We start from the raw sequence: 26,940 nt of genomic DNA on the forward strand, positions 1-26,940 counted from the left end.
TTATTGACTTATATGATTATATGTGTTTAAAATATCTGAAAATGAATAAAATACATTTATAGACTCTTTCATATCTATCATATAAACATTCTTCAATTCTTCCAGTGGATTTGAATTAACATCTGGAGATTTCCTTCAGTATTTCTTGATAAGAGAATTAGTAGAAAAAAATTCCCTCAATCTTTGCTTATCTGGGAATACTTTATTTCATCTTTATTTTGGAGAACTAGATTTTCTGGATATAGAATACTTGGTTCACAGTTGTTTTTTTTTAACACTTTCAATATATCATGCTTTATGGTCTCCACCATTTCTGATAAAAAGCCAGCTGTTAAAGTTATTACTGATCCCCTACATGTAATGAGACATTTTCTTCTTGCAGCTTTCAAGTTTTCTCTTTTCCTTTGGCTTTCAACAGTGTAATCGGGCTCTGCCTATATGCGGCCCATTTTCTTTTCCTACTTGGGATCCGTTGAGTCTCTTAAATCTATAGATTTTCACCAAATCTGAAAAGTTTCCCACCATTATTTCTTCAAACATGTTTTATCTTCTTTTCCTTCTCTCCTGGGTCTCCTATAATGTCAATATGTATGCACGTAATGTGTTCTCACAGGTATTTTAGGATCTTTTAATTTTTATTCAATCTATTGAATAAATTGTATTGACATATATTTTTAAACTCTATTGACATATATTCAAATTCACTGATTCTTCTGCTATCTCAAGTCTGCTATTAGGCTTATTCAGTGAATTTGTAATTGTACTGTTATATTTTTTTACCTCTAGAGTTTTTGTTTGCATCTTTTAAATAATAACCATCTCTTTGTGAAAACTCTTCATTCACTAAGTTACTATCATCCTACTTCCCTTTAATGATTTAAAAATGGCTTCCTCCTCTGACCCGTTCTAATAGTTATTTTGATGTTTTGTCTGCTCAATCCAACATGGAGACACAGTTCCTATTACCGCTTTTTTTGAAAGTATGGGTTACACTTTCATGTTTCTTTGTATATCTCTAATTTTTTGTTGAATATCAGACGTTTCAGATAATATATTGTAGTAACTCTAGATTCTGAATTTTCTGAGAGTGGTTGTTGTATTCTCTGTCTGTGCTTCAGCAAAGCACAGACTAAAACACTGTTGATGGACTAAAACACTGTTTTTCCACTAATGTGTGATCACTGATGTCTCTCTCTCCTCTGTTACTTCCCCCTCATTTTTCCTTGTAAGTTTGGCTTCATAAGACCTTTTCAAGCTTGCCTCCGATGTTCATTTTAGGATTCAGCCAAAGACTGACTGAGATTTTACCCAAACATCTCAGTTCAGGTAAGGCTTCCACTCCCAGGATGGGATCCATGTACAGAGTGAGTAATGCTTTTGAAGTCTGAGCCTTTTACAAGTTGGCCCCAGAGTTGATTATCACTAGGCCTGCTTGAATCTCTTCTACGTATTCTTAGGCTCCACTGACTGGCGATGCACAGGTAGCTTGGGCCCACTTCATTTTCTGCTGTGCATATCCAGTGAAGATGGGATATGTGATGAACTTGTAAAGCTGTGACTGTCTTGCCTCCTAGAACTCTATAAAACTCGCTGCTCCATGTGTCTATTGCTTGCCACAAACTGGACTACAATCTCAGACCAGCAAGCGCCACTGGCCCTCCCTGTTCCTTTGCCACTAAGCTCACTAATTTAATCTTCCACGCTCTCTACCAAGCGCTCTCTCCCTGCAGGGGCTGCAGAGCATCTGGTTTTCAAGGCTTGCCCCATCCTGGTTGAAATGTCACACCAACAAAGCCAGGGATGAGGAAGATGGAGAAAGGGCCAGATAAGAACACCACAAACTTGTGTTATTCTTACCCTGAGTTCAGTAATTTTCATGAATAAAGCTTCTCAATTCGTTTGGTTGATTTCCAGAGTACTGAATTAGTTGATTCATCTTGCTTTATGGCTGCTTTGTGGGAGAGCAATCAAATCTCACACTCAGTATTTAATGTTAGCCATCCCTTTTTCAATCTTGCATATCTTGTGCTATAGTCCAAAGTTCACCCATGCCAAATCTTGACTATTATTTTGAGATTGTATTTACCTCTAAGATAAAATTACAAGTGTGCTTTTTTTGTTATGTACATTTTATGCATAGATATGTAGTTACTTTAGATATATTAAACCTGTTTCCTTCTTTCCTTTTCTTTGCTGCTGGGGGTAACTGATTTTGTGCACATGCATTTGTGTGTAGGGAGATAGAAGATGAGCATTTCTCTATAAAGATTATAGAGAACCTATTTATAATTAAATATTATAAAGAACCTACTAAAATTTTAATATAGTCATAGGCATAATCATGCCAATGGATTATATCTATTCAGTCTAGATGCTACAGTATATGCAAGATACTGATAGCCCATAACATATGAAAATGATACTAACATGTATGGAAAGTATGGCATATATAAAAATACGTAAGAGAAATGTCAATCTTTTTACCTTGGAGAAAAATGGCATTGCTAGCATTTGAATTATTTAAGTATACACTTACATGTTGAAACAGAGGGCAGAGTCAAAACTGAGGGGTATAATTCTGAGTTCAATGTACAAAATAAACTATTTAACAACTTAAGCTGAAACAAATGAATTAGTTTGTTCTCTTGTAGAGCAATGAGCTTCTCTCACCAAGAATGATCAAAATACACTAGATAGCCATTTTTTTAAGGAGTGTTTACACAGGAAATAGACTAGATGACCTTCCAACTTTAAGTTTCTATAAAAATAGATAAGAATTAAGATAGATATAAGATAACACTATCAGGAAAAATAATCTAAAATATACATAAAGTTTATTGTAATTTGGGTTATTCATAATGAATAAGGGAACAGGGTCATAAAAACTATTATAAAAGATGTGACTTCCACTGTACTATACAGGGTCTTAAAGAGCAACAACATGCTGGCTATATCACAAAGCTGTTAGAAACAGAAAACACTCTCTTACCATTGTACAAAGCTATGATCTATAGTTCTGGTTGCTGTAACTCAAAAACAAGAAAGCTGAAGTGGAACAAAAGATAACCAAAACAAAGAAGATATGGCAATATGATAAATAAAATCAGAATTCATTCTGGAAAGGCAGAAAGTGAGAGGGTGCATAACAGATACTTATAAAGAACATGAAGAGCACAAATAAGGTCAACTCAGACTTGTTATCAAAACACGGTGGGGGGGGGCAGACTTAAACTCTGCAAGAGGTAAGGCTAACGTAAACAAAGGAAGTACCATTATATTCAGGAAATAGTAAGATAACTTGCTAGGACCAAAACAGGTTACAGAGTTCTAGCTGGCATATAGCTCAGTGGGTTGGGCAGTGTCTCACAATCCAAAAGGCCGCCAGTTTGATTCCCATGCAGGGCATATGCCCAGGTTGTGGAGCCAGGTCCCCGAATGGGGGTGTGTGAGAGGCAACTGATCAATGTTTCCCTTGCACACTGATGTCTCTCTTCCTCTGCTTCTCCCTTTCTTCCCCTTTCTCCAGAAAATAAATAATAAAATCTTTAAAAAATAGGTTACAGACCAAAACCAGAAATAGCTTACCTCTTTTAGTTGATCAGCACTCCCCCATGACGCAGAACGCTGATGAGACCTCTTTTCTGCGCCCTCTTCCACCCAACAGCTAGGTGTCTTTGTAAAAACAAAACCAAAAGAAAAAGAAGAAATTTTGTCTTTACTCCTTATTCTCAAAGCAACTCAAATATATTTCATAATTTTTGTGCAAACCAGTTAAGGAGCTACACTAAATAAATACTAAGGTCCGTTAAATGCTAAGATTTTCATGACCTTGTGTAATATTTAAAACATTTTATCATATTCTGAATTAGACATGATCAGTTGAAGATGCCTCTGAGTAAAGTTACTCAAAACATTTTGTTTTTCACATCAACAAATGAATGAAACAATCAAATGTAATACAAAACACTAAATATAAAAGGTTAGGACCATTTAGTAGCTATATTTAAAGTTAGCTAAATCAGAGAAAATAAAAACCACAACTCAAAGACAAATAGTAATGATTACCATGGAAAATATATATGGCTTTAAAAATTATTTTTATGCCCTGCTTGGTGAGGCTCAGTGGATTGAGCAGCAGCCTGCAAGCCAAAGGGTTGCTGGTTCGATTCCCAGTCAGGCCATATGCCTGAGTTTCGGGCCAGGTGCCCAGTTAGGGGCATGTGCGAGGCAACCACACACTGATATTTCTCTCCCTCTCTTTCTCCTTCTTTTCTTCTCTCTTCAAAAATAAATAAATAACATCTTAAAAAAATCATTTTTATTACATACTGAAAAAAATCATTGCTTATGTTGAGGCTACACCTATGGCTCCACATAATACATAGCTTCTTGTGGAAAGCTATCAGTTCCACTTTATACAATTCAAAATGCTTGTAGACAACTTTTTAGGTAATGACCATCTCTTAAAAGTAATGAAACCTCAAAATAAATCCAGTAACAATTGAATACTAATGTAATAAAAATACAAGTAAACTCCTTAACAGTTCAAATACTAAAGTGAAGCTCTTTAGTTATAACTGAAAGAGTAAAATATCTGACTCAATGGCAGTGTAAAGATAACAAGTATCAATATAGTAAATAAGCTGCATGCAAAGAATTATGTAGTTGATAAAATTTCCTAACTTCAGTTCTAGAGAAGACAAACTACTCTGAAAATAACAAGTCCCCAGGTAGTCCTATCTTTAATAATTTAATCTAAAATAATTTGATTATGAGTTTCTTTTAGTCATACTTTTATTTCGCCAATTTATATGCCTTAATTTCTTTTACATTTTAAATTTCTAACAAGTATAAACATTACTGGTGTCAAAAATCAAATGATTAAGGATCACACTGTTTAAAATTCAAAGTATATTCGCAGAAAATGAGTCAATTTTCTGGCATATCCAAAATTATTTAATAATGCTAATTATTTTCATTTTGTACAGCTGTAAGATTTTCAAAGGACATTTATATATACCATACCTCCAACTTAGAGATAAATCAATACTACAAGTTTTGCAAATGCTTTAACACCACTAAGCACGCCAATGGCAAATGGAGCTAAGTCTGAGGTCTGTTATCTCACAGGATATCTTTTTTCATGTTATCATTTTTTCTAAAACTTAATATGAAAACCTATTTGGTCATTTCAGAATGCAGTATTAGTTATACAAAAGAAATAAGAACTACAAAAAATATTAATGACCTGGAAAGCTAGTTAATAAAACAGTTTTTTAAAAGCGCAAACTACTGAGAGAGTGCTCTCGGTTATGTGGCTATAGAGTTACATGCACATAAGCCATGTAAAAGTATAGTCATCATGGTCTCAGCTTTCAAAAAAATACTCCCCAAAGAGTAGTTTAATTACAATCACATCAATTTAAAATACTATGACAGTGCTCTGGTGTACACATCTAGTCTATGGACTGCACTGTCCAACACAACAGCTGGTAGCCACATGCAATTATTTAAATTTAAATTAATGAAAATGAAATAAAACTAAAAACTCAGTTCCTTGGTTGCACTAGTACGTTTTAAATGCTCAATAACCACACGTGGCTAGTGGCCACTGGCTGCCACCTAGAAAAGCACAGATATGGGACATTACCATCACTGCAGAAAGTTCTATTGAGAGCAATGTTCTTCAGATTTAATCACTGACTTTTAACAAGGTATTGCAGTCAAAGCAAAACCAAAAGATGGCTACTTGGTTTATGAAATCTATTTAAAGCTTATGCTTATCAAGTCACACAAGATGAAATCATTTGTATCTAATTTGTTAAATCTGAGTTTTTGAAAAATGTCTTATCATTTAAATTAGGAAAAACAACACCACAGTAGCAACAGTTCTTTCCTTTCAACTCAGCAAGTGATATTTTCCAACCAGCCTGTTATTCTGCCCATTAACCTAGAGTAGAATTTTATGAACTATACTGCTTATAACAGTGCTCATGGATATAGGTCAGAATGTAGGACAAAAGGGTTCCGTGGTCAGATAAATTTGGGAAATAAGGTATACTACGCCTTCCTCTAATCAACATACAATGCAATTAGCAGTTCAACAACTCAAATGCATACACACGTACACACACACGAAGACATGTACTTTTTTAAAAACCTCCTTTATTTTCTTTCTCTTACTTATATGACCCCAGAACACTTATTTCAGAAGTATACTTATTAACACCCTCTACAGCCAGCTTGGGAAGCAATACTGTCCTGAATTAACTTGCACTGTGTATGAGAGCTTGCTCTTCAACCCCCATAGCTCAGGGGATTCTTCTTTTCTAGTTGCCTCCACTTAGACAACCAGGGAAGAGAAAATAAACCTTGTGTGCACTTGGGCAATGCAGGAGCTAGAACACCAAAGCCTAGCTCTAAGACTGTGGACAAAAAGGTGGTTAATTTTTAAAAACCCCCCTCTATGTAAAAAGGACATCTATATGTGGAAGAGACCATTTTTCACTTTCACCTCCCAGAATCACCCCAAGTCCAGCCTGTGAAGTTTTCTTCCCAGCCGCCAAGTTCGTCCTCCTACCTCTGGTTTCCTGTGTGAGGACCACTCCTTCTCTGAGTGAAATACATAGAAAACAGTACTATTGCACAGGACTGCATGCTGGTTTTTCACATTACTTTTTAAGAGCAGTTTTAAGTTCATAGCAAAACTGAGAGGGTGTTACAGAGCGTTCCCATGAACCACTGTCCCTACACATACCCAGTCACCCTCTACCAGGGTGGTGCATGTGTTACAGCTGAGAAACTTACACTGATGCGTCACCATCACCCCCAAGTCGACAGTTTACATTAGGGCTCACCCGTGGTGTTGTACTGAATATATCCTCCAGGTTTAGTTCAGATAAGTGTAAAATGTCATGTATCTATCGTTACAGTATCATACACAGTATTTCCACTGCCCTAAAAATTCTGTGTTCTGCCTATGCATTTCTCCCCATCCCTCAACCCCTAGCAACCACTGTTTTGTTTTGTTTTTTACAATCTCTAAAGTTTTGCCTTTTCCAGAATGCCATATAGTTTGAATCTCAGAGTTGGCTGCCTTTTCAGAGTTCCTTCTTTTACTTTATAATATATGTTTAAACTTCCTCCATGTCTTTTCAATGGATTAATAGCGCATTTCTTTATAGTGATGAATAATATATTCTTGTCCGGGTGTACCATAGTTTCTTCATCCAATCACTTCTTGAAGGACATCATGACTGTCTCCAAGATTTGGCAATTAAGAATGAAGCTACTATACTGCCCTGGCTGGTGTGGCTCAGTTGGCTGGAGTGTTGTCCCATAACTGAAAGCTTGTGGGTTTGATTCTGGGTCAGGGCACATGCCTAGGCCACAGGTTCGATGACTGGTTGGGATGTGTATGGGAGGCAGGCAGTCAATGTTTTTGTCTCTCTCTCTCTCCCTCTCTCCCCCCTCCTTCCTTCCTCTCTAAAACATAATGAAAGAATATCCTCGGGTGAGGATAAAAAAAAGAATAAAGCTACTATAAACATCCACATGCAAGTTTTTCTATAGACGTCCACTTTCAAATTCTTTGGGTAAATACCAAGGGGCATGAATGATGGTGAGAACATGTTCAGCTTTGTAAGAAACTGCCCAGCTATCTTCCAAAGTGCCTGTACCATTTTGCACTCCCACCAGCAATGAATGAGAGTTTCGGATGCTCCATATCATGGCCAACATTTGGTGCTGTCAGTGTCTGGACTGTGCCCATTCTAATAAGCATGTAGTAGTATCTTGCTTTTGCTTTAAGTTGCATTTCCCTGATAACATGTGATATGGAGCATCTTTTCATATGCTTATTTGCCATCTTCCTTGGTGAGGTATTTGCTAAAGTCTGTGGCTTGTTTTCTTATGTTGAGTTCTAAGAATTCTTTGTATATTTGGAATAACAGACCTTTACCAGCTATGAATCCTGGTTACTTTTGTTATTTACACCTTTATTCATAAACTAGCAAAAGCAACCACATTTTCCTGCATTATCAATTTCAAAACAGATCAAAGTAACAACAGATCAAAGAAAATACTGTTCTTATGTACTGATTTTTAATATATAAGAGCCTAAACCCACTTCCAAAGAAAAACTTACAAAAAATAAAAATATGAATACAAAACTTCACAAAATTTCTTAGTCTTATTTAAAACTTTAAAAAATTGTGGAAATATGAGCATTGACTGCTAATTATTTTATTGTACTTATACAGATGATCCTTAGTGACAAAGTACTGATAAACCTGGCAAGAAATGAAGTGGGAAAACATATTTGCCAATGATACCTGGGACAAGGGTTTGATCTCCAAAATATATAAAGAACTCAGAGGACTCTTCTCCAGGAAGACAAAAAACCCAATTAAAAAATGGGCAAAAGACCTGAACAAACACTTATCCAAGGAGGACATACAAAGGGCCCAGACACATATGAAAAGATGCTCAGCATCACCAGCCATCAGAGAAATGCAAATTAAAACCATAATGAGATACTACCTCACACTGGTCAGAATGGCCAACATAAACAAATCAACAAACAAGTGCTGGAGACAATGCAGATAAAAGGGAACCCTAGTGCGCTGTTGGTGGGAACGTAGACTGGTGCAGCCACTGTGGAAAACAGTATGGAATTTCCTCAGAAAACTAAAAATGGAACTGACTTTTGACCCAGCAATTCCACTGCTGGGACTATATCCTAAGACCCCCGAAACACTAATCCAAAAGAACCTATGCACCCAATGTTCATAGCAGCACAATTTACAATAGCCAAGTGCTAAAAGCAACCTAAGTGCCCATCAGTAAATGAGTGGATCAAAAACTATGGTACATTTACACAAAGGAATTCTATGCAGCAGAGAGAAAGAAGGATCCCCTACCCTTTGCTCCAGCATAGATGGAACTGGAGAGCATTATGCTGAGTGAAAATAAGCCAGGAGGTGAAAGACAAATACCATATGATCTCACCTTTAACTGGAACATAACCAACAACAAAAAAAGCAAACAAAATATAACTGGAGACATTGAAATTAAGAACAATCTAACACTAGCCAGAGGGGAGGGGGGAGGGGACAATGGGGAATGTTCAGGAACTACTACAAAGGACACAAGGACAAAACCAAGGGTGAGGGTGAGAGCAAGAGAAGGACTCAGGTTTGGCTGGGGTGGCGGGGGAGTGGTGAGGCAAAATGAAGACAACTGTAATTGAACACCAATAAAGTAATTAAAAAATGAAGTGGAACTCTGTGAATATCAATGATATTTCAACTAATAATTAATAATGATTATAGGCTAATTTTCACTTATAAAAAGGTTTTACAATAGATAATAACAAACCCTTCATTATTTATAAATATACCATTTGACTAATCAAAATTTTTAAACTTTAAAAAACTTTTAATTTAAAAGGTAATTTTGACATCTATCCTGATGAAGTTTGAAAAAGGAGTACAAAAATATTATGATTCTAATACTGCTTTCCTTTGTTTTTCTAGTAACCTTATGTAAACATAGTCTTATAAACAGATATAAATAGCATCTTCACTTAAAAACAAAGAGTACAGAGAGTTCAGCTGAAAAAAGCATGAGGAATTCAGTGAGAGCAGCAGTTACTCAAATTTTTATCACACTCCAACGATGTACCAAGTTATGGCTCTTTCTATCAGACCAGTTTCACCCAGTGATCCTTAGATGAGCAGCATTGGCCTCATCTGGGAACACGTTAGAAATGCCAATTCTCAGGTTCAATCCAAGAATTATAACTGGAATTTCTTAGATGGAGTCCAGTAACCTGTGTTTTAACAAGCTCTCCAGACGATTCTCATGCAAGCTGAGGTTTGAAAAGCACTGTTAGAGTAAGGAAATAAAAATGAGTAACAAATAGACTCTGTACGCAAGGTGATATGCTGACCATATATAACATCACCCATTTTCCTTATAGGCTAATATTATAAACCAGTATAACATCAATTTGCATATAATTACATCTTTAGACATTAACATAAGCTAATATAAAGACTGTTTGGAGACAGGCAGAAAGTCGTATTGACAGGGAGAGACTTTTCTTTTCTGAGGAATACTGAACAATAGTCCACAGGAAGGACTAACATGCCTGAGTATTTAAGTAAAATGCATGAAATCCATGTCTACTGAGTCCTCCATGTGTTCCACACAATGAATTGAGATCTGTGGAGGAACGATTTGTGATATTGTAGATTATTAACCAGGGGACTTGTAGAGAAGCTGTATTTCTGTTTCTAGATCTCAAGTGGAGGGGGAGAAAGGGTGTTGGTGGTAAATCTCTGAATTGCAATTTTTTGGAACAGGAAATAGCACAGAAATCAACTATTACATCTGTGCTAGACATGATAAAATGAAATAATTTGCCTTACTCTGTAAGAAATGCTAATTTGAGAAAAAGCAATCATAAATGTGCCAACAACCTTAAATATATTCACAGTAATTCTGTTTTCAAGAATCAACCTGAGATGTACACCAAGAGAAGCACTGAAATAAATTAAATGTCTACCAATAGAAAAGTTACAATTGTGGCACATTCTTATAACAATACAAAAAAATTCCACAGCATGTGGACTAACATCCTACTTCATTAAGCAAATACAAACAAAGAGAAAATATAAATAGTGGTGGGAAGTCTAAATATTTCTATAATAAATCCATAATTTTTCAATTGAATGAGAAAAACAGTCAGAAAAAAAGACTTAACTATTATGTTTAGGAATAGTTAATGGCATGAAAAAAATACCATGGCTTAAGTTAAGAAGGTTACAAAATACTACCTATAGTATCACCTAAATTATTTTTTAAATGGCTTTTAATTTTTTAATATAAATAATCAAAATATAAAAGGATATACATCAAAGTCATAAAATGGCTGACTGGTTCTTAGAAATATAAGCAACTAAATTTTTATATCATGAAAAGGTTATATTCAGGGAAATATTAATCAAGACAAGTAGTATTTGATAAAAATATCAACCATAAGGAAGATAAAATGTACATAACATCTTTAAACATCTACAATATTATCAAGATATATAAGGCAATGACCACTGAAAACAGACAAAAAAAATTTTAACCTATAACTGCCAGCTTATGACAGAGTAAGTCATAAGAATAAGTGGACCTTTAAAAAGGGGGCTATATAGAAAAAAATGGAAGATACAAATAAGCACATATTGTGTTCATGGATAGGAAGAATTAACATCATTAAAATGTCTATACTACCCAAAGCAATTTATACATCCAATGCAATTCCTATCAAGATTCAAATGACATATTTCACAGAACCAGAACAAATATTTCAAAAATTTATATGGAAACACAAAAGGCCCCACATAGCAGCAGTGACCCTGAGGAAGAAGAACAAAGTTGGAGGAATCACGCTACCTAAAATCAAACTATACTATGAGGCCATAGTAATCAAAACAGCATGGTACTGGCATAAAAAGAGACATATAGATGAATGGAACAGAACACAGAGACCAGAAATAAATCCACACCTTTATAGTCAATTCGTATTCAACAGAGGAAGCAAGCACATATGATGGGCTAAAGATAGTTTATTCAATAAATGGTATTGGGAAAACTGGATAGATACATGCAGAAAAATGAAATTGAACCATCTCTTTACAACAAACACAAGAATAAATTCAAAATGGGCTGGAGACTTAAATGTTAGATCCGAAGCCATAAAAATCCTAGAAGAAAACAACAGGCAGCAAACTCTGATGTAGCTGAGATTTTTATCAGATATATATCCCCAGGCAAGGGAGACAAAAGAAAAAATAAACAAATTATATAAAACTAAAAAGCTTTTGCACAGCAAAGGAAAATATCAGCAAAATAGAAAGACAACCCACAAAATGGAAAAACACATTTGTCAATACATCTTGAAAATTTATATTTGAATATAATATTGAAAATTTATAAAGAATTTACAAAACTCAACACAAAAAAACAAACAAACAAACAACCCAATTAAAAAATGTGCAATGGGCCTGAAGAGAGACTTCTCCAAAGAGAACAGAAAGATGGCCAGGAAACATGAAAAGATGCTCAATGTCACTACTCATCCAGAGAAATACAAATTAAAACCAAATAATATATTATTTTACACCCATCAGAATGGGTATCATCAGTAAATCAACAAATAACAAGTCCTGGTGAGGATGTGAGAAAGAAAAACCCTTTTGCACTGTTGGTGGGAAAGCAGACTGGTGCAGCCACTGTAGCAAGCAGTATAGAAATACCTAAAAAAAAATAGATCTGCCTTTTGACCCAGTGATCCCACTTCTAGGAATACACCTGAAGGAACCCAAAACATTAATTTGAAAAAACATACGTTCATTGCAGCATTATTTACAATCGCCAAGATATGGAAGCAGCCCAAGTATTTATTAGTAGATGAGTGAATACAAAACTATGGAACATTTACACAATGCAATACTACTTAGCTGTAAAAAAAGAACACCTTACCCTATGCAACAGTACAGATGGACCTGGAGAACATCATGAGAAATGAAATAAACCAGGTAGAGAAGGACAAGTACCATATGATTTCACTCGCATGTGGAATCTAATGAACAAAGTGAACTAACAAAAAAAATAGAGACAGACTCATAGATAGAGAGCAGGATGGCAGCTAAGCAGGGGAGGGTAGTGGGTGAAGGGATTGTACAAAAAAGAAAAAGGACTCATGGACATGGACAACAGGGTGGTGATTTTGTGTGGGGAGATGGGCATAAGGGGACTAAATAGTAATGAGTAAATAAAAACGTGAAAGAGTGTATCCAGAAAGTACTGATAGATGTCTGAACCTAGAGAGCTCTAAATTTGCCAGAATATTACCCAGACAGGCTTATATCTAGCAAAAGTAAGATATAGATATATGAAGGAAAAAATAAATATAAAGAAACTGAATAATATACTAAGATCGAATTAATATATAATTAATTCTATATCTAAAATAAAAGATTGTATTTCATTTTCAAGTACAGAACACTAAAAAAGTCAATATATTATTCCACAGAATATTTCACTGAAGTTTCCAAAGGCCTATAATTCTATATTCTAATTATAATACCATAAAAATAGAAATGAAATTTTTCTGAGGAAAAGAAACTAACCACACAGAAATTAAAAACAAAAGAAATAAAAAGTTCTCATATGCTAAACCAGAATAAAAAATAAAATTGCATAATATCTTAAATATATAAATAATGGAAACATTATACACCAGCCAAAGCTGAGCTTAGAGGATAAGTCTTGGCATACATTACTAAATAAGAAATATCATAAATACAAAAATTGAGCATTTATCCCCACAATCTAGAAGAAGAACAATACAGACTCCAGGAAGGCAGAAGAACAGCAACGACAGAACAAAGTCAGAGGGCAATGAATGAGAAAACAAAAATAGAAAAATCAATCCAACACCTTAGAAAGATCAAAATACTGTATAACTTAGTAGTTCCTGAAGGGTTTTTAGGAACATGTTCAAAGGACACTTGGACAAAACCAAAGAGGGGTAGGAGGGGAGGGTCAAGGGTGGGAGGTGGGGATGGATGGCCAGAAGGGGATGGTCAAGGTAAAATGGAGACAACTGTATTTGAACAACTATGAAAAACAAATAAAGAGCTACGTATCAAAAAAATAAATGAAATCACTTAAGCCACAAAAGTGCAATATTAAAAATGAGAAAAAAATATAGATATACAAGATATTAAAAGAAATATGGGAGAGTACTTTGTGAAACTCTATGCAAATACATTTCAACATCTGGATGAAATGAATTATATTCTAGCAAAATAAATGAAAAATTTCAACTAAATAAATAGAAACTAAAGCAAGGGCCATGGAAGAAGTTGAGATTTCCTAAATAGCTACAATCCCAAAACATGCGAGTCTACTCAATTTCATAGGTAAAATTCTTTTAGACCCAAGTAACAGACAGCCAATTTTTACACCATGCCAATGTAGAGAGGAAGGAAATCTTGCAAAAATCACTTTATGAAGCAAGTATAACACCAATCTAAGGATTACATTAGAAAAAAGAAAAACTTCAGACCTCATTTCTGAATACTGAAACAAATAAATAAATGTTAATACTTCATTTAACTAATTTTAAATTTCATAATATAAAAAGAACTCCACAAACCAACAATATTTACTCCATAAATGTAATCATAACCAACTATTAAGTGATCTATAAAATTCACCATGTTAGAGTCACGAGTCAAAAAAAATATTCATTTCAATGATGAAATGACATTTGGCCTATAAAGAACCACACCTGATTTTAAAAATCAAACAAAAATGATTACTAAAATAAGATATGTGTTTGTCAGAATGAATACACTGGCTTTCTTTTTTAATTGAGGTAAATTGAAATAATCATATAAATTACAGGTGTACAAGATAATGACTTGATATTAATGTAGACTATGAAATGATCCCAATGATAAGCCTAGTTAATATTCATCACCATACATAATTATAGAACTTTGTGAGATGAAAACTTAAGATTTACCTTTAGTAACTTTCAAATATGTGACATAGTATTATTACTTAGTCACCATGCTGTACATTACATATCCCTAGTTTTCTGTATGTCATAACTGAAAATTTGTACATTTTGACACCTTTCACCCATCCCTTAGTCCCCGTCTCTGGCAATCACCCATCTGTTCTCTCTTAGTGTGAGCTTGGTTTGTGTGTGTGTGTTGTTCTGTTTTGTTTTATATTATATATACAAGTGAGATCGCATGGTACTTGTCCTTCTCTGTCTGAGTTATTTCACTTAGCATCATTCCCTCGAGGTCCACCCATGGTTTTACAAATGGCAAGATTTTTTTGTAAATGAATAATATTCCACAGTGTAGTATATGGTATTTTCTTTATTCAGTCATCTGTCAATGGACACTCAGGTTACTTCTGTATCTTGGCTGTTGCAAACAATGCTGCAGTACACATGGTGGTACATACATCTTTTTATGTTTTCATTTTCATCAGATAAATGCCTAAAAGTAGAATTGCTAGATTATATCACAGTTTTTAAATTTTTTGAGGAATTGCCATACTGTTTTCCACAGTGGCTATAGCAATTTTCATTCCCAACAGTACATTGGGGTTCCCTTTTCTCCATATCCTCACCAAAACATACTTCTTGTCTTTTTGATAATAGCCATTGTAATAGGTGTAAGGTAATATCTCATATCCAACAGATGCCTTTTATTTCTTTTTTTTGTCTCACTGCTCTTGCTAAGACTTCCAATACTATGTTGAGTAAAAGTGACAAGAGTGGGCATTCTTGTATTATCCCTGATCTTAAAGGAAAAGCTTTCAGCTTTTCACCATCAAGTATGATGTTAGCTGTAGGTTTGTAATACATAGCCTTTATTATGTTGAGATATGTTCTCTCCATTCCTTGTTTTTTGAGAGTTTCTATCATAAGTAGATGTTAAATTCAGTCAAATGCTTTTGTGGTATCTAATGAAATAATTATATAGTTTTTATCCTACGTTTTGTTAATATAGTGCATCAAGTTGATTTATTTGTGGATGCTAAACCAAACTTGAAACTCACAAATAAGTCCCATTTGATCATGGTGTATGATCCTTTCAATGTATTATTGAATTGGGTTTGCTAATATTTTGTGGATGATTTTTGCATCTATGTGCATGAGAGATATTGGCCTGTAATTTTCTTTTCTTGTGGTGCCTTTGTCTGGTTTTGGTGCAAAACCAGCTCTTCAAAACTGTTTTCTAAAGCAAGTCTCTTGGCCACACTTAACTTCAAATGGGCAAAGAAGTATAATACTGCCATGTACCAAGGAGAAAGAAAGCAAACATTTAACAGCCTTCAACAGCACAATACCTGGAAATCAGAGGAAACACCTTTGATTATTGCTCTACATTATCTTTATTGTTTGTCCACTTTAAAAATATATGTTACTTTCTCATTTAATGTCAATTTACAAAAAAGGAAACTGAAGCTTGGGCCACACAGCAGTTGATTCAGTGGGCCATGACTTTTTGAAAATTATTTTTTATTGATTATGCTATTACAGATGTCCCAGACATCTGTAATATGTCCCTCTTTGCACCCCTCCACCCAGCACCGCCCCCCACCTCAGACCATCCCCAACCACTGTTCATGTCCCTGGATCATACGTATAAATTCTTTGGCTACTCCATCTCCTATGCTGTACTTTACATTCCCATGGCTATTCTGTAACTACCTATTTGTACTTCTTTATCCCCTCACCTCTTCACATATTTCCCTACACCCTCCTCCCATCTGGCAACCATCAAACCACTCTCCATATACATGATTCTGTCTCTATTCTTCTTGTTTGCTTAGCTTGTTTTTTAGATTAACTGTTGACAGATATGTATTTATTGCCATTTCATTGTTCATAGTTTTGACCTTTTTTTAAAAAGTAAGTCTCTTTAACATTTCATGTTATAATGGTTTGGTGATGATAACTCCTTTAGTTTTTTTCTCATCTTGGAAGCACTTTATCTGTCCCCTTTGATTCTAAATAATATCTTTAGTGGGTAGAGCAATCTTGGCTGTAGGTCCCTACTTTTTATGACTGAATATTTCTTGCCAATCCCTTCTAGCCTGCAAAGTTTCTTTTGCAAAATCAGCTCACAGTTTTATTAGGACACCCCGTAGGTAACAAATTACTATTCTGCTGCTGCATTTAAGGTTTTCTCTTTACCTCTTACCTTTGGCACATCAATTATGATGTGCCTTGAATTGGGTCTCTTGGCATCCATCTTGTTTGGGACTCTCTGCACTTCCTGGACTTGCATGTCTGTTTCCTTTGCCATATTAGGGAAGGTTTCTTTCATTATTTTTTTCAAATAGGTTTATACTTTCTTGCTCTTTCTCTTCTCATTCTGGTACCCCTAAGATACAAATGTTGGAATACTTCCACAAGCTGCTTACATTATTCTCGTTTTTAGATTTTTTTCTTCATGTTATTCTGACTGGTTGTTTTTTGCTTCCTCGTGTTCCAAATCACTGATTTGACTGTCAGCTTTATCCACTCTACTGTCGTTTCCCTGTAAATTGTTATTTATTTCAATTAGTGTGTCCTTCACTTCTGACAATCGTTTTTGTGCTACGGAGACTCTCAGTAAGTTCCCTGAGCATCCCATTAACCAGTGTTTGAACTCTGTATCTGATAGATTGCTTATCTCCATTTGGTTTAGTTCTTTTTCTGGAGTTTGATCTGTTCTTTCATTTGGTTCATGTTTCTTTGTCTCCTTCTTTTGGCAACTTCCCTGTGTTTTTTTCTATGCATTAGGTAGAGATGCTTTGATTCTGTCTTGGTAGTGTGGACTAATGTAGTGGGTGTCCTGTAGGGTCCAGTGGCACAGCCTCCCCTATTACCCAAGCTGGGTACCCGAGGTACACCCTCCATGTGGGCTGAGTATACCCCTCTCTTGTAACTGAGCCTTGATTGCTGTGGGCAGGTCAGTGGGAGGGATTTACCCAGGCCATCAGCTGCAAGGACTGGCTGTGACCACTGACCACCAACCTCCACCCTCCATGGAGGATCAGCCATGCAGTGGCAGGATGGTGATGCTCTGATGTGGTCTGTAGTTGTCCACAGGGGATGCAGGCTCTGGGATATCCTGGCTGGTGCAGGCCAAGGTCAGTCCCCATCTGTGTTCTGCCTAGGGCCATCCTGCATAAGGTATAAAGCAGTTTAAGATGTCTGCTGCTTGTGCTGGGCTTGAAGATTCCCAGGTGAAGCCACACTGTGAATCTAGACTTAGCTAGAGGTAGGGGGCTGTGAGCTCACTGAGGACACTGATGCTTGTTTGATAGGATTTAGGAAGTTGTAAAGCATAATCTAATACCAGCCATTCATGTGGAAAAGTCACAGTTAACAATTTGGGTGGACCTATAAGTTGGGTGGGATAAAATCTCAGGGAATCTCCAGGGCTGGGCAAACAGTATTAGCCAGGTTTATAGAGTCTCAGAGATGGCACTGGTCTGCCCACTCTGTGGCTCTGTGAGAGGAGGACTCAGAAAGGGACAATGGCCTCTGCCCGCCTTTCCGTGTAAGAGACATCTGTCCCCCAGCTCTCATCCTGATGCCAGACACTTCAGCTCCTCCCCATATGCCACTGGTGCCTTTCCAACTGCTACCCCCAGTGCTGGAGCTCAGAGAGAGTAAATCTGAGTAAGTCCATGCATGGATTCTTTAAGGGGAACTGCTTAGGACTCCAAAGAAACTGCTAAGTTTCTTCTATTGACTCAATCCCCATTGGTTTGCAGCCAGAAGTTAGGGAGACTTATCTTCCTGGCACTGGAACCCTGGGCTGGGGGGCCTGGTGTGGGGCTGGGACTCTTCACTCCTGAGATATCCTGCCTGAATTTTTATTTGCCGTTGGTGCACGTGGAACTAGCCTGTTCTGCATCGTTGCCCCTTCTACCCGTCTGGATGGATGTGGTTTCTTTAATTCTGTACTTTGGTCAGACTTCCATCCAACTCAATTTCTGATGGTTCTGAGTGATGGCTGTTTCATATTTTAGTGTAATTTTGGTGTGGTTGTACAATGAAGCAAGCCGTGTTTACCTATGCTGCCACTTTGACCAGAAGTCTTGGCCATCACTTTTCCGTCACCATTTTATTTTTAAAAATTCAAACATAGACAAGCTGAAAAAACAGCTCATGAGTACTCATAAAACCAACAACATATATTTTATAGTCAACTTTTTGCTGTATTTGCTTTATCACATATCTACCCATCTATCCATTACTGAGCTGACTTTTATTCATTTCAAATTTACCAGGTTAGCCAAAAAGTCCATTTAGTTGTTTTCCACAAAGTAAAAGACACATTTTTTATTCTCACCAATAACTACTGATTTGGATATTTTGAGTATGTCGGTTACCTTCCATGTGGTATAACGTTGATTATTCTCAAGTAACATCTTGATCCGACCACTATCAACTTTGATGGGTATACCCGACTGAGGAGCATAGTCCCGGAGAAATCTCCAGAATGAAACTTTTGACATATTGGATTGGTCACAGGCCTTTGTCCAAACACTGTACATATCTTTATTTTTTTTTTTTTTGCATTTCAGCTGCATTTTTACCTTTCTTGAAATAATAAAGCATATTATGCCAAAAATGTCACATATTTTCTTCCATCTTCAGTATTAAAAGGCTACACAGAAATTCACCAATTTTGATAAGCTGTTTTTCCAAAGCATGCTGATATGACCAGCTGTCACAATACAATCTAACAAAACGTTTTCCGATGAAGTTAAAGACAATTAGGTACTACTAGAGCCATCTTACGGAAAAAACATGAACTTTCTGGCCAACCCAAAAGTTGCAGACAGTGATATACTTCACCCCTAAACTACTGGAGTTCACAATATTTATGTTGTATTTTTGAAGTTATATAGTAAAATGCACAAGTATAAACTCAGATCTAAGTTCTGACAAATGCATTGATCCATGTAACCCAAACCTCTCAAGATAGACATTTCCATCATCCCAGAAAGTTCCCTCATACTGAGCCCTGATTTGAAAATAAGATCTGTTTCCAAAGTCCAGTTTTTCTCACATTATACTAATTTTTTTAAAAGGCCCAAAGTATAAATATATTGAACATTAAGAGTTTTATTTCCAACCCTCCATAATTAAGGTAGTTGAAATATGGAAATATGACAGGCAGAAGATACCAGAGACGCCCTCCAAACCCAGAGAGCCCGAGTATTTAGTATCTGAGTGAAGTGACTGTACCACTTGCCCTCCACTAACTCCCACCAAATAAACACAAACTTCTACTTCCCTCTCCCAGAGTTCAGAAGTTAATCCAGGAGGGAAGAGTGTGACAATAAAAACCATCACATATGTTTATCTCTTTTATCTTCAATTAAACTAATAAATACTTGGGGCCAAAACCATTTCTTTTGCTTGTGAGGCAAGCATGAGGGTAAGTGTTATATGCTTCAGTGGTTACTATGACAGGCAGAAGGGAACTGGAGGAAAAAACAAAGCTTTGTGAACAACCAACTCTGGGTTCAAATCTCTTCATAAAATTTCTTCAGATTTATTAGTTACATAAATAGTACCAATTACTTAACGTGCCTAAGCTCAGTATCTATCTCACCTGCAGGTGAGGCCTATATTATCTTTCTTTCAATGATACGTTTCAAAAAGGACCTACATGTAGAACCAGGCAAGAAGAGCCCCTACCCTGAACCTCGAGCTCTGGGGGGAACAGCACGGGTCCTCTCCTAGCCATGCCCCTCTCCAGAGGGTGAAGAGACTTTGGGACCAAAGGGACATGCACAACATGAACCCGTGCCTCTGCCAGACTACACTCTGGGTGATTCAGACCCAGAATCTCCTCGGCCAAACAGCAGCAAGGTCCGCCAGGACCTACTCCCTGGGTCTCACTTCCAGAGGGAATGAGGAATGAAAATCAATGTGAGGACTGGGCGTTCAACATCTGCAAAAAGCCAGCCCTCGGGATACAGAATAGTGGGGGGTGTCAAAAGATACGCGTTTAGGCTCACAAGGTGGGGTGAGTGCAGCACATGTAGACATGTAACTCAGCACATTCTGGCATGTAACTCCAAGGAATCTAGAAATTCTTAGCTCAAAGCAGAATTTCAAGATCCATATGAAAATTTATTTGTCAAATTAGAAGGATAAATACATTTCATGTAATATTTTGTTAGTTTAACTTATATAGTGCGTGGGGCTTCATTTATATTTGTTCCAGACCCTCCAGATGTTACAAATGGGCCTGTCTATATTTACTACTAATAACCTCACATGCATATCGCCATATACACTTTCAAATAGCATGTTTAATTTTATAACATTATAAGTTCAGTTAATTACTCCTATCACACAAAAAACCCCTGACATGTTTAAACCTATTCAGAGCCTTTCTATCTCCATATCACTCTTTTTAAAATTAATTAATTTATTTTTAGAGAGAGGGGAAGGGAGGGAGAAAGAGAGGGAAACATCAATATGTGGTTGCCTCTCATGGTGGGGGGGCCCACTGAGGTGCCTGCAACCCCGCATGTGCCCTGACTGGGAATCAAACCGGCAACCCTTCGATTCGCAGCATGTGCTCAATCCACTGAGCTACACAAGCCAGGGCTCTTCTTAATTCCCAAATATATGTGTTTCTTCCTCTACTGCATCATCAATACTATACTCTCCAAAACAATGTGCTCCTAATCCTTAAATCCAGCCCTCATTCTCCATGACCTCTCTTTAGAAGCTTCTAAGTCTAGACTATTTCTGCTCTCTTAGCTTTTGCTCTTTCTCTGGCTCCTCTTCTTTCTCAGAGCTTTTGTGAAGGACAAATGAGATAATGTTTCTGGATAGTGTCAACATGAAGCATACTCAATAAAAGGTTAGGATTTTTTTCATCTAAAAAGAGTAACTACCATTTTCAAGTGCAGTGGCAGTTACTCTACTACCCAACATGCACAAACACGCACACACCCACACAAGTTATTCCATTTATCCTAACAAGGACAAAAAACTGGAGCTCAGATTGGTTAACAAATTAAGCTGTTTTAGAAACCTGGTTCCAACACTTTCTAGTTTTATGATCCTGTGTAAGTCACTTAACTTCCCAGAGTTTCTGCTTCCCTGTCTGTGTAGTCTTACAATGTCCTCGTGAGACTTAAATGAAACACGGAATATAATAAAACATACAGCACACGGTACGTAGTCAGTATCTGTTAACTCTCTCCTCCTCCTATTGTTTTCAGGTGCATGCATTAGTTTTCTCTCTTTCCCTTGTGTGCAATTCTAAAAACCGAGTCTCTGGTCCTTTGACTTTCTTTCTTTACACTCTGCACCTACATATCCTGGCACTTGCAAACCCAGCTCCTCAGAGAGACGGTTTTGCATTATCTGTGTCCGTTTTTAAGTGTCCAGGCCCAGATCTCCAAATTTTGCTAGTTATTTCTACTTCAGAATTCCACTGCCTACCATTTCAAACTGATCTTTTTGCTCACAAAACTAAGAATGAAAAGCAAAAGACTGGGGGTGACATAAAATATTACAAAGGCAGAGTCGATAGGATGGATGATAAAGCAGCTAATTTCATGGTTTCAAGCTTGTCTTAGAAAATTAGAAAAATTGAGAAGATTCTCATACATCACGTCCGAAATTTCCCCTTTTTCTCTTCCCTCATTCTTCAGACATGAAACTCTAATCCTTCTATTTTCCTATTCTACAAAGCATAGTGTTCTCACTCCTTTGAATTCTCGCACATTTAAATGCATCCTTTTTAACCAGAAAAAAACCACCCAAAACATCTCTGACATAAACTTTCTTAGTCATATGTTAATACTTTGTAAATTATTCCCAAGACTGTGCAAACTTTTCTTTAAAAATTACTTATAATTTTAATAGTTACTCAGCATTATATTAATTTCTCTTGAAAAGCAATTCTTTAAGCTTTAAGTCTAAAAAACTATGTAATATAGACTGATACAGTTGTATTAATTAGTGAATAATTAAAAAACTTAGAAAAACCAGATGACAAAAAACAAAGTACATTAAAAGAAACAGCTTTCTTCTTTGGTTGAATATATTATATTTCAAATTTAGGAATAGTTGATTAAACTACATCTTCTTTACTGTGATCAAAACAGAATAACTGCGGGGTACCCAGACTGTTGATTTGCTATTTTACCTGAGTAGCTTTATCTTTCATGCATGAAGGGTAATGAACATGAGGGTCCCGTGGCCACTGTCCTGTGAGGTAAGGTCCTGTTATCGTATCCAAAGAAGAGGTTCGCCTTATTGTACTAGAGGTTCGAACTTGCTGCGATTTTGGCCTGTCCACTATAAAAAGTAAAAAAGAAATTAGATTAGTCACTAACAAATAAGTAAAATCTAAAATTATTTAAACCTCATAGTTTGTAGAATGTCACCCTATCAATTTTCCCTACAACATATGTTATCACAAGAGCCCCCCTGATATGATCTGATGGAATTTACAGACCCCCTCTAAAGAAAAGTAAATTCACATGTTAAATCGGACAGGCACTTCCAGGACTTCCACGGACCCCCTGACGCCCATCCGTCTTAGAGACCTGCTCTACAGTCTGCACATCATCTCCACGGCCATTACTGGGTAAGACTGTATGTCTCACCTGGACTGCCACTTTCCTAACTGCTATTTCTGCATCAATCTCAACTAAATCTTAAAGTGCCATCTCCTTCCACTGCTAAAAAACATTTCCATCATTATTCATTTTTTCACTTAAAGCCCATATTCTTCACAATTTGGCTCTCACATACTCAATGTTTGATGTCTTGCTACTCGTCCATACACCCATGCTAACTACTAATGGCCACATAAACGAACTGCAGTTTTGCAAAAACAGTCCCTTCTCTAACTCTATACATGCTGTTATTTCCTGAGCTAGAACTCTTTCCTTCTCTGTTAACTTGACACACTCTTATTTAAGATACATTCTCCTCACCAGAGCCTAAGATTAGTCCTTACAAACTGAAAAAGAGTTGATGCTCAATACTTACTTAACAAATTTATTTACAGTAACATAAAAATAACACATATGGCACTATACTTTAATTCAGCTTCCTCATTTATAGAAGAATTTGAAGCCCAGAGGGATAAAACCGAATGACCCAATGAAACAGAACTGCTAACAGGTGAGAGAGGTAAAAAGGACTCAAGATCTCCAGACATTCTACGCAGTTCAATCAAAACACTATGACAATCTACTTCTCCCCATATGGGTACCATAAGTACCTCTGTTGAAAATTAAAATGATCATACTGACCTACAGAGGATTTTCATCTATACATCTCAAATAACTTAATGTGTATTCTATAATAAAATCCAGTGGATTACAAAATCCAAGGCTCAGTCTTATTCAGAGTTGTATCTCACATCAGACAAATGCCTTGCACATTACAGAGGCTCAGGAAACATTTGTTACAGAATGTGGTCTTTTACCTATCTTCCTAAAACCAGAATAGTTTTTTTAAAATCAGAAAACAAAAGAAAATACAGTATACGCTAGTGTTATTATATTTTTATATATTTTACAACTGCAGTTTTGACTTCTTTGCTATAAGAAAAGATCGGAAAATTACTAAACTTCCTCTCTGGCTTTATTGCTTAGTTCTGATTTTATTTCACCACAGGCAGAGAATCTAGGATAGCCTATTTGTATTTTTTGGAATTACCTGCAATTTTCTTTGTGACCAAAAATATGGTAAACTTTTGTATACATTTCATAAATCATGGAGAAAACATATCTTGTTCTCAGAATATAGAGTTCTTTGTCATGTACATCAACTAAAATAAAAACACAGAATATAGGAATAATGTAATTATCAGCTTGATCCGTCACAGACTTAGAGAAGCAGTCTACAGTTTCTGAACTACTATTGAGACCTAACAATTTCCTTTATTTCTCACAATTTTTATCATTTATATTTATAATATAATATGATTCATATTAGTATACAATGTCATTATGTTTTGCCATTTTATTCTGTTCCATTTATTATTTTTACTTTTAAGCTCTGTCAAATTAAATATTATGATGCCCTTTGGCTTTCTTTCTATTATAATTTGCCTGGTATGTCTAGTCTTTCATTTTTGATTTCTTTGAATCATTTTGTTTATGTATGTCTCTTGTATACAGTACCTAATTAGGCTTTTTGAAAAAACCTTTGTAGTAAGACTTCTTGCAAAAGGTAAGCTAATCTCACTTATGTTTATAGATACAACAGTTCTGATTAGACATATCATGTAATTTTTTCCCTATGCTGGAATGCTTCCTTGCTACTTGTTTTCTGTTTTACTGTTTGTTTCTTCTTTCTTCTTACCTCCTCCCCACCCCCCATTAGTAATTTGGAAAACATATAGACCGTTTTCAGTTCTATTACTAGAAGTTATTTCTATTAATTCTTCTAAAAATCTTTATTGGATAGAAAATACCTACAAATTTTTAGCAACTTTGGGAAACAAAAAATTAATGTGTTGTTCAAAATATGATTTATAACAATTTGTTCTAAAATTTTTTACAGCTACTGTACATGCTTTCCACCAGGGAAAAACAAAAGACAAAACAGATTATCCACCCTCCTCGAAAAAAAGACAACATTTATAGCAGTTCACCACTAAATTTAAAAAGGCCTACATAAAGGTCAGGAATAACCAGAAAATAAAAAGCTATTATATGCGGAAAACTTCAGCCTAAAAAGTTGTTCCCAACTATTTGAAGAGCTGTATGTAGTGTACTTAACGGCTATTAAAATTCCTTCTAGCTTGGTAAATAAACAGGGAGCATTTTTGATGTTTTATAATGAGTTCATTATAAAAAAGGTACAGTCAGAAACAAAGGATACACTAATTAAAATAAAGAGCAATTTTAACAGGGAATCAATAGTAGAGTACAGAAAGCTGAGAATCAAATAAGCGATTTGGAACATATGAGAGCAAAAAACAAGCAATCAGAACAGCAATAAGGAAAAGGAATCCAAAAAATGAGGATAGTGTAAGAAGCCTCAGGGACAACTTTAAGAGTACCAACATTCACATTGTAGGGGTGCCAAAAGGAGAAGAGCAAGAAATTGGAAACTTATTTGAAAAAAAAATAATGAAAGAAAACTTCCCTAACTTGGTGAAGGAAACAGACATGTAAGTCCAGGAAACACAGATAATATCAACAAGATGGATCCAACGAGGCCCACTCCAAGACATGTCACAATTAAAATGCCAAAGGTTAAAGGCAAAGAGAGAATCCTAAAGGCAGCAAGAGAAAAGCAGTTACCTACAAGGGAGTCCCCATAAGACTATCAGCTGATTTCTCAAAAGAAACCTTGCAGGCAAGAAGGGGCTGAAAAGAAGTATTCAAAGTCATGCAAAGCAAGGGCTTTGCTTGCTTTTTTTACAACCAAGATTACTCTACTCAGCAAAGCCATCATTTAGGATCAAAGGACAGATAAAGAGCTTCCCAGACAAGTATAAGCTAAAGGAGTACATTATCACCAAACCACTATTATATGAAATTTTAAAGGGTCTTCTTTAAGAAGACGACCAAAAATATGAACAATAAAATGACAATGCATATCTATCAATAATTTAATCTAAAAACAAAGTAATTAAGCAGAACAGAATCATAGACACAGAGAATGCTCTGATGGTTGCCAGATGGAGGGAGGTCAGGGGAATGGGTAAAAAAGGTGAAGGGATTAGTAAAAATAAATTGGTAATTACAGAAAAGCCAGGGAGTTATAAAGTATAGCATAGGGAATAGAGTAGCCAAAGAACATAAATGCAGGACCAATGGACGTGAACAACAGTGTGGGGTTTGCCTGAGAGAAACTGTATTAGTTAACTCTGAATCTGAGTATCAGCAGAAATAACAGCATGCACAGAGGCATAAAGGGGGCTGAGTGTAGGGGGGCAAAGGGGAAAATTTGGGGCCACCTGTACTAGCATAAACAATAAAATTAAAAAGAAAAGACCTTATAAATGAGCCCCTTGATCTGTACAAAACAATATTCTAATCTATGTTTACAAAATTTTATATTTTAAATCACTAAACCTCTGCTTATCACTTTCAAAAAATCACATGTTCTCCACTTAGTGTCCACTCTCTATGGTTAGCTACTTCATGAGGACACTGGTCTTCAAGATACTTTGCTTAAGTAATCCCACAGTGAATATGTGAGCATGCAGGAATATTTATTTACTTATATTAATTATAAATTGAATATAAATTTATTTATTGATAAATGAGATATGTACTGTATTACTAATATGATATATATTATAAAACAGACAAAATAGAAATGTGTATGTAGGAAACAAA

General features: G+C 35.9%; 1 protein-coding gene across 5 annotated transcripts in view; it reads right to left on the bottom strand.

The window, feature by feature from the left end:
* The window catches only part of GLCCI1 (glucocorticoid induced 1), a 96,110-nt gene that overhangs the window by 40,379 nt on the left and 28,791 nt on the right, over positions 1–26,940 (bottom strand). For all 5 annotated transcript variants that reach the window (XM_037046405.1, XM_037046406.1, XM_037046408.1 and 2 more), the window contains exons 2-3: positions 22,776–22,927; positions 3,586–3,672 (exon numbers count right to left, since the gene is read on the bottom strand). In XM_037046405.1, coding sequence (XP_036902300.1) covers positions 3,586–3,672; positions 22,776–22,927 — 239 coding nt within the window. The remainder of the gene's footprint in view (positions 1–3,585; positions 3,673–22,775; positions 22,928–26,940) is intronic.

Source organism: Sturnira hondurensis, unplaced genomic scaffold, assembly GCF_014824575.4.
Source record: "Sturnira hondurensis isolate 20B ecotype Veracruz unplaced genomic scaffold, ASM1482457v3 Scaffold0005252, whole genome shotgun sequence".
NCBI lineage: Eukaryota > Metazoa > Chordata > Mammalia > Chiroptera > Phyllostomidae > Sturnira > Sturnira hondurensis.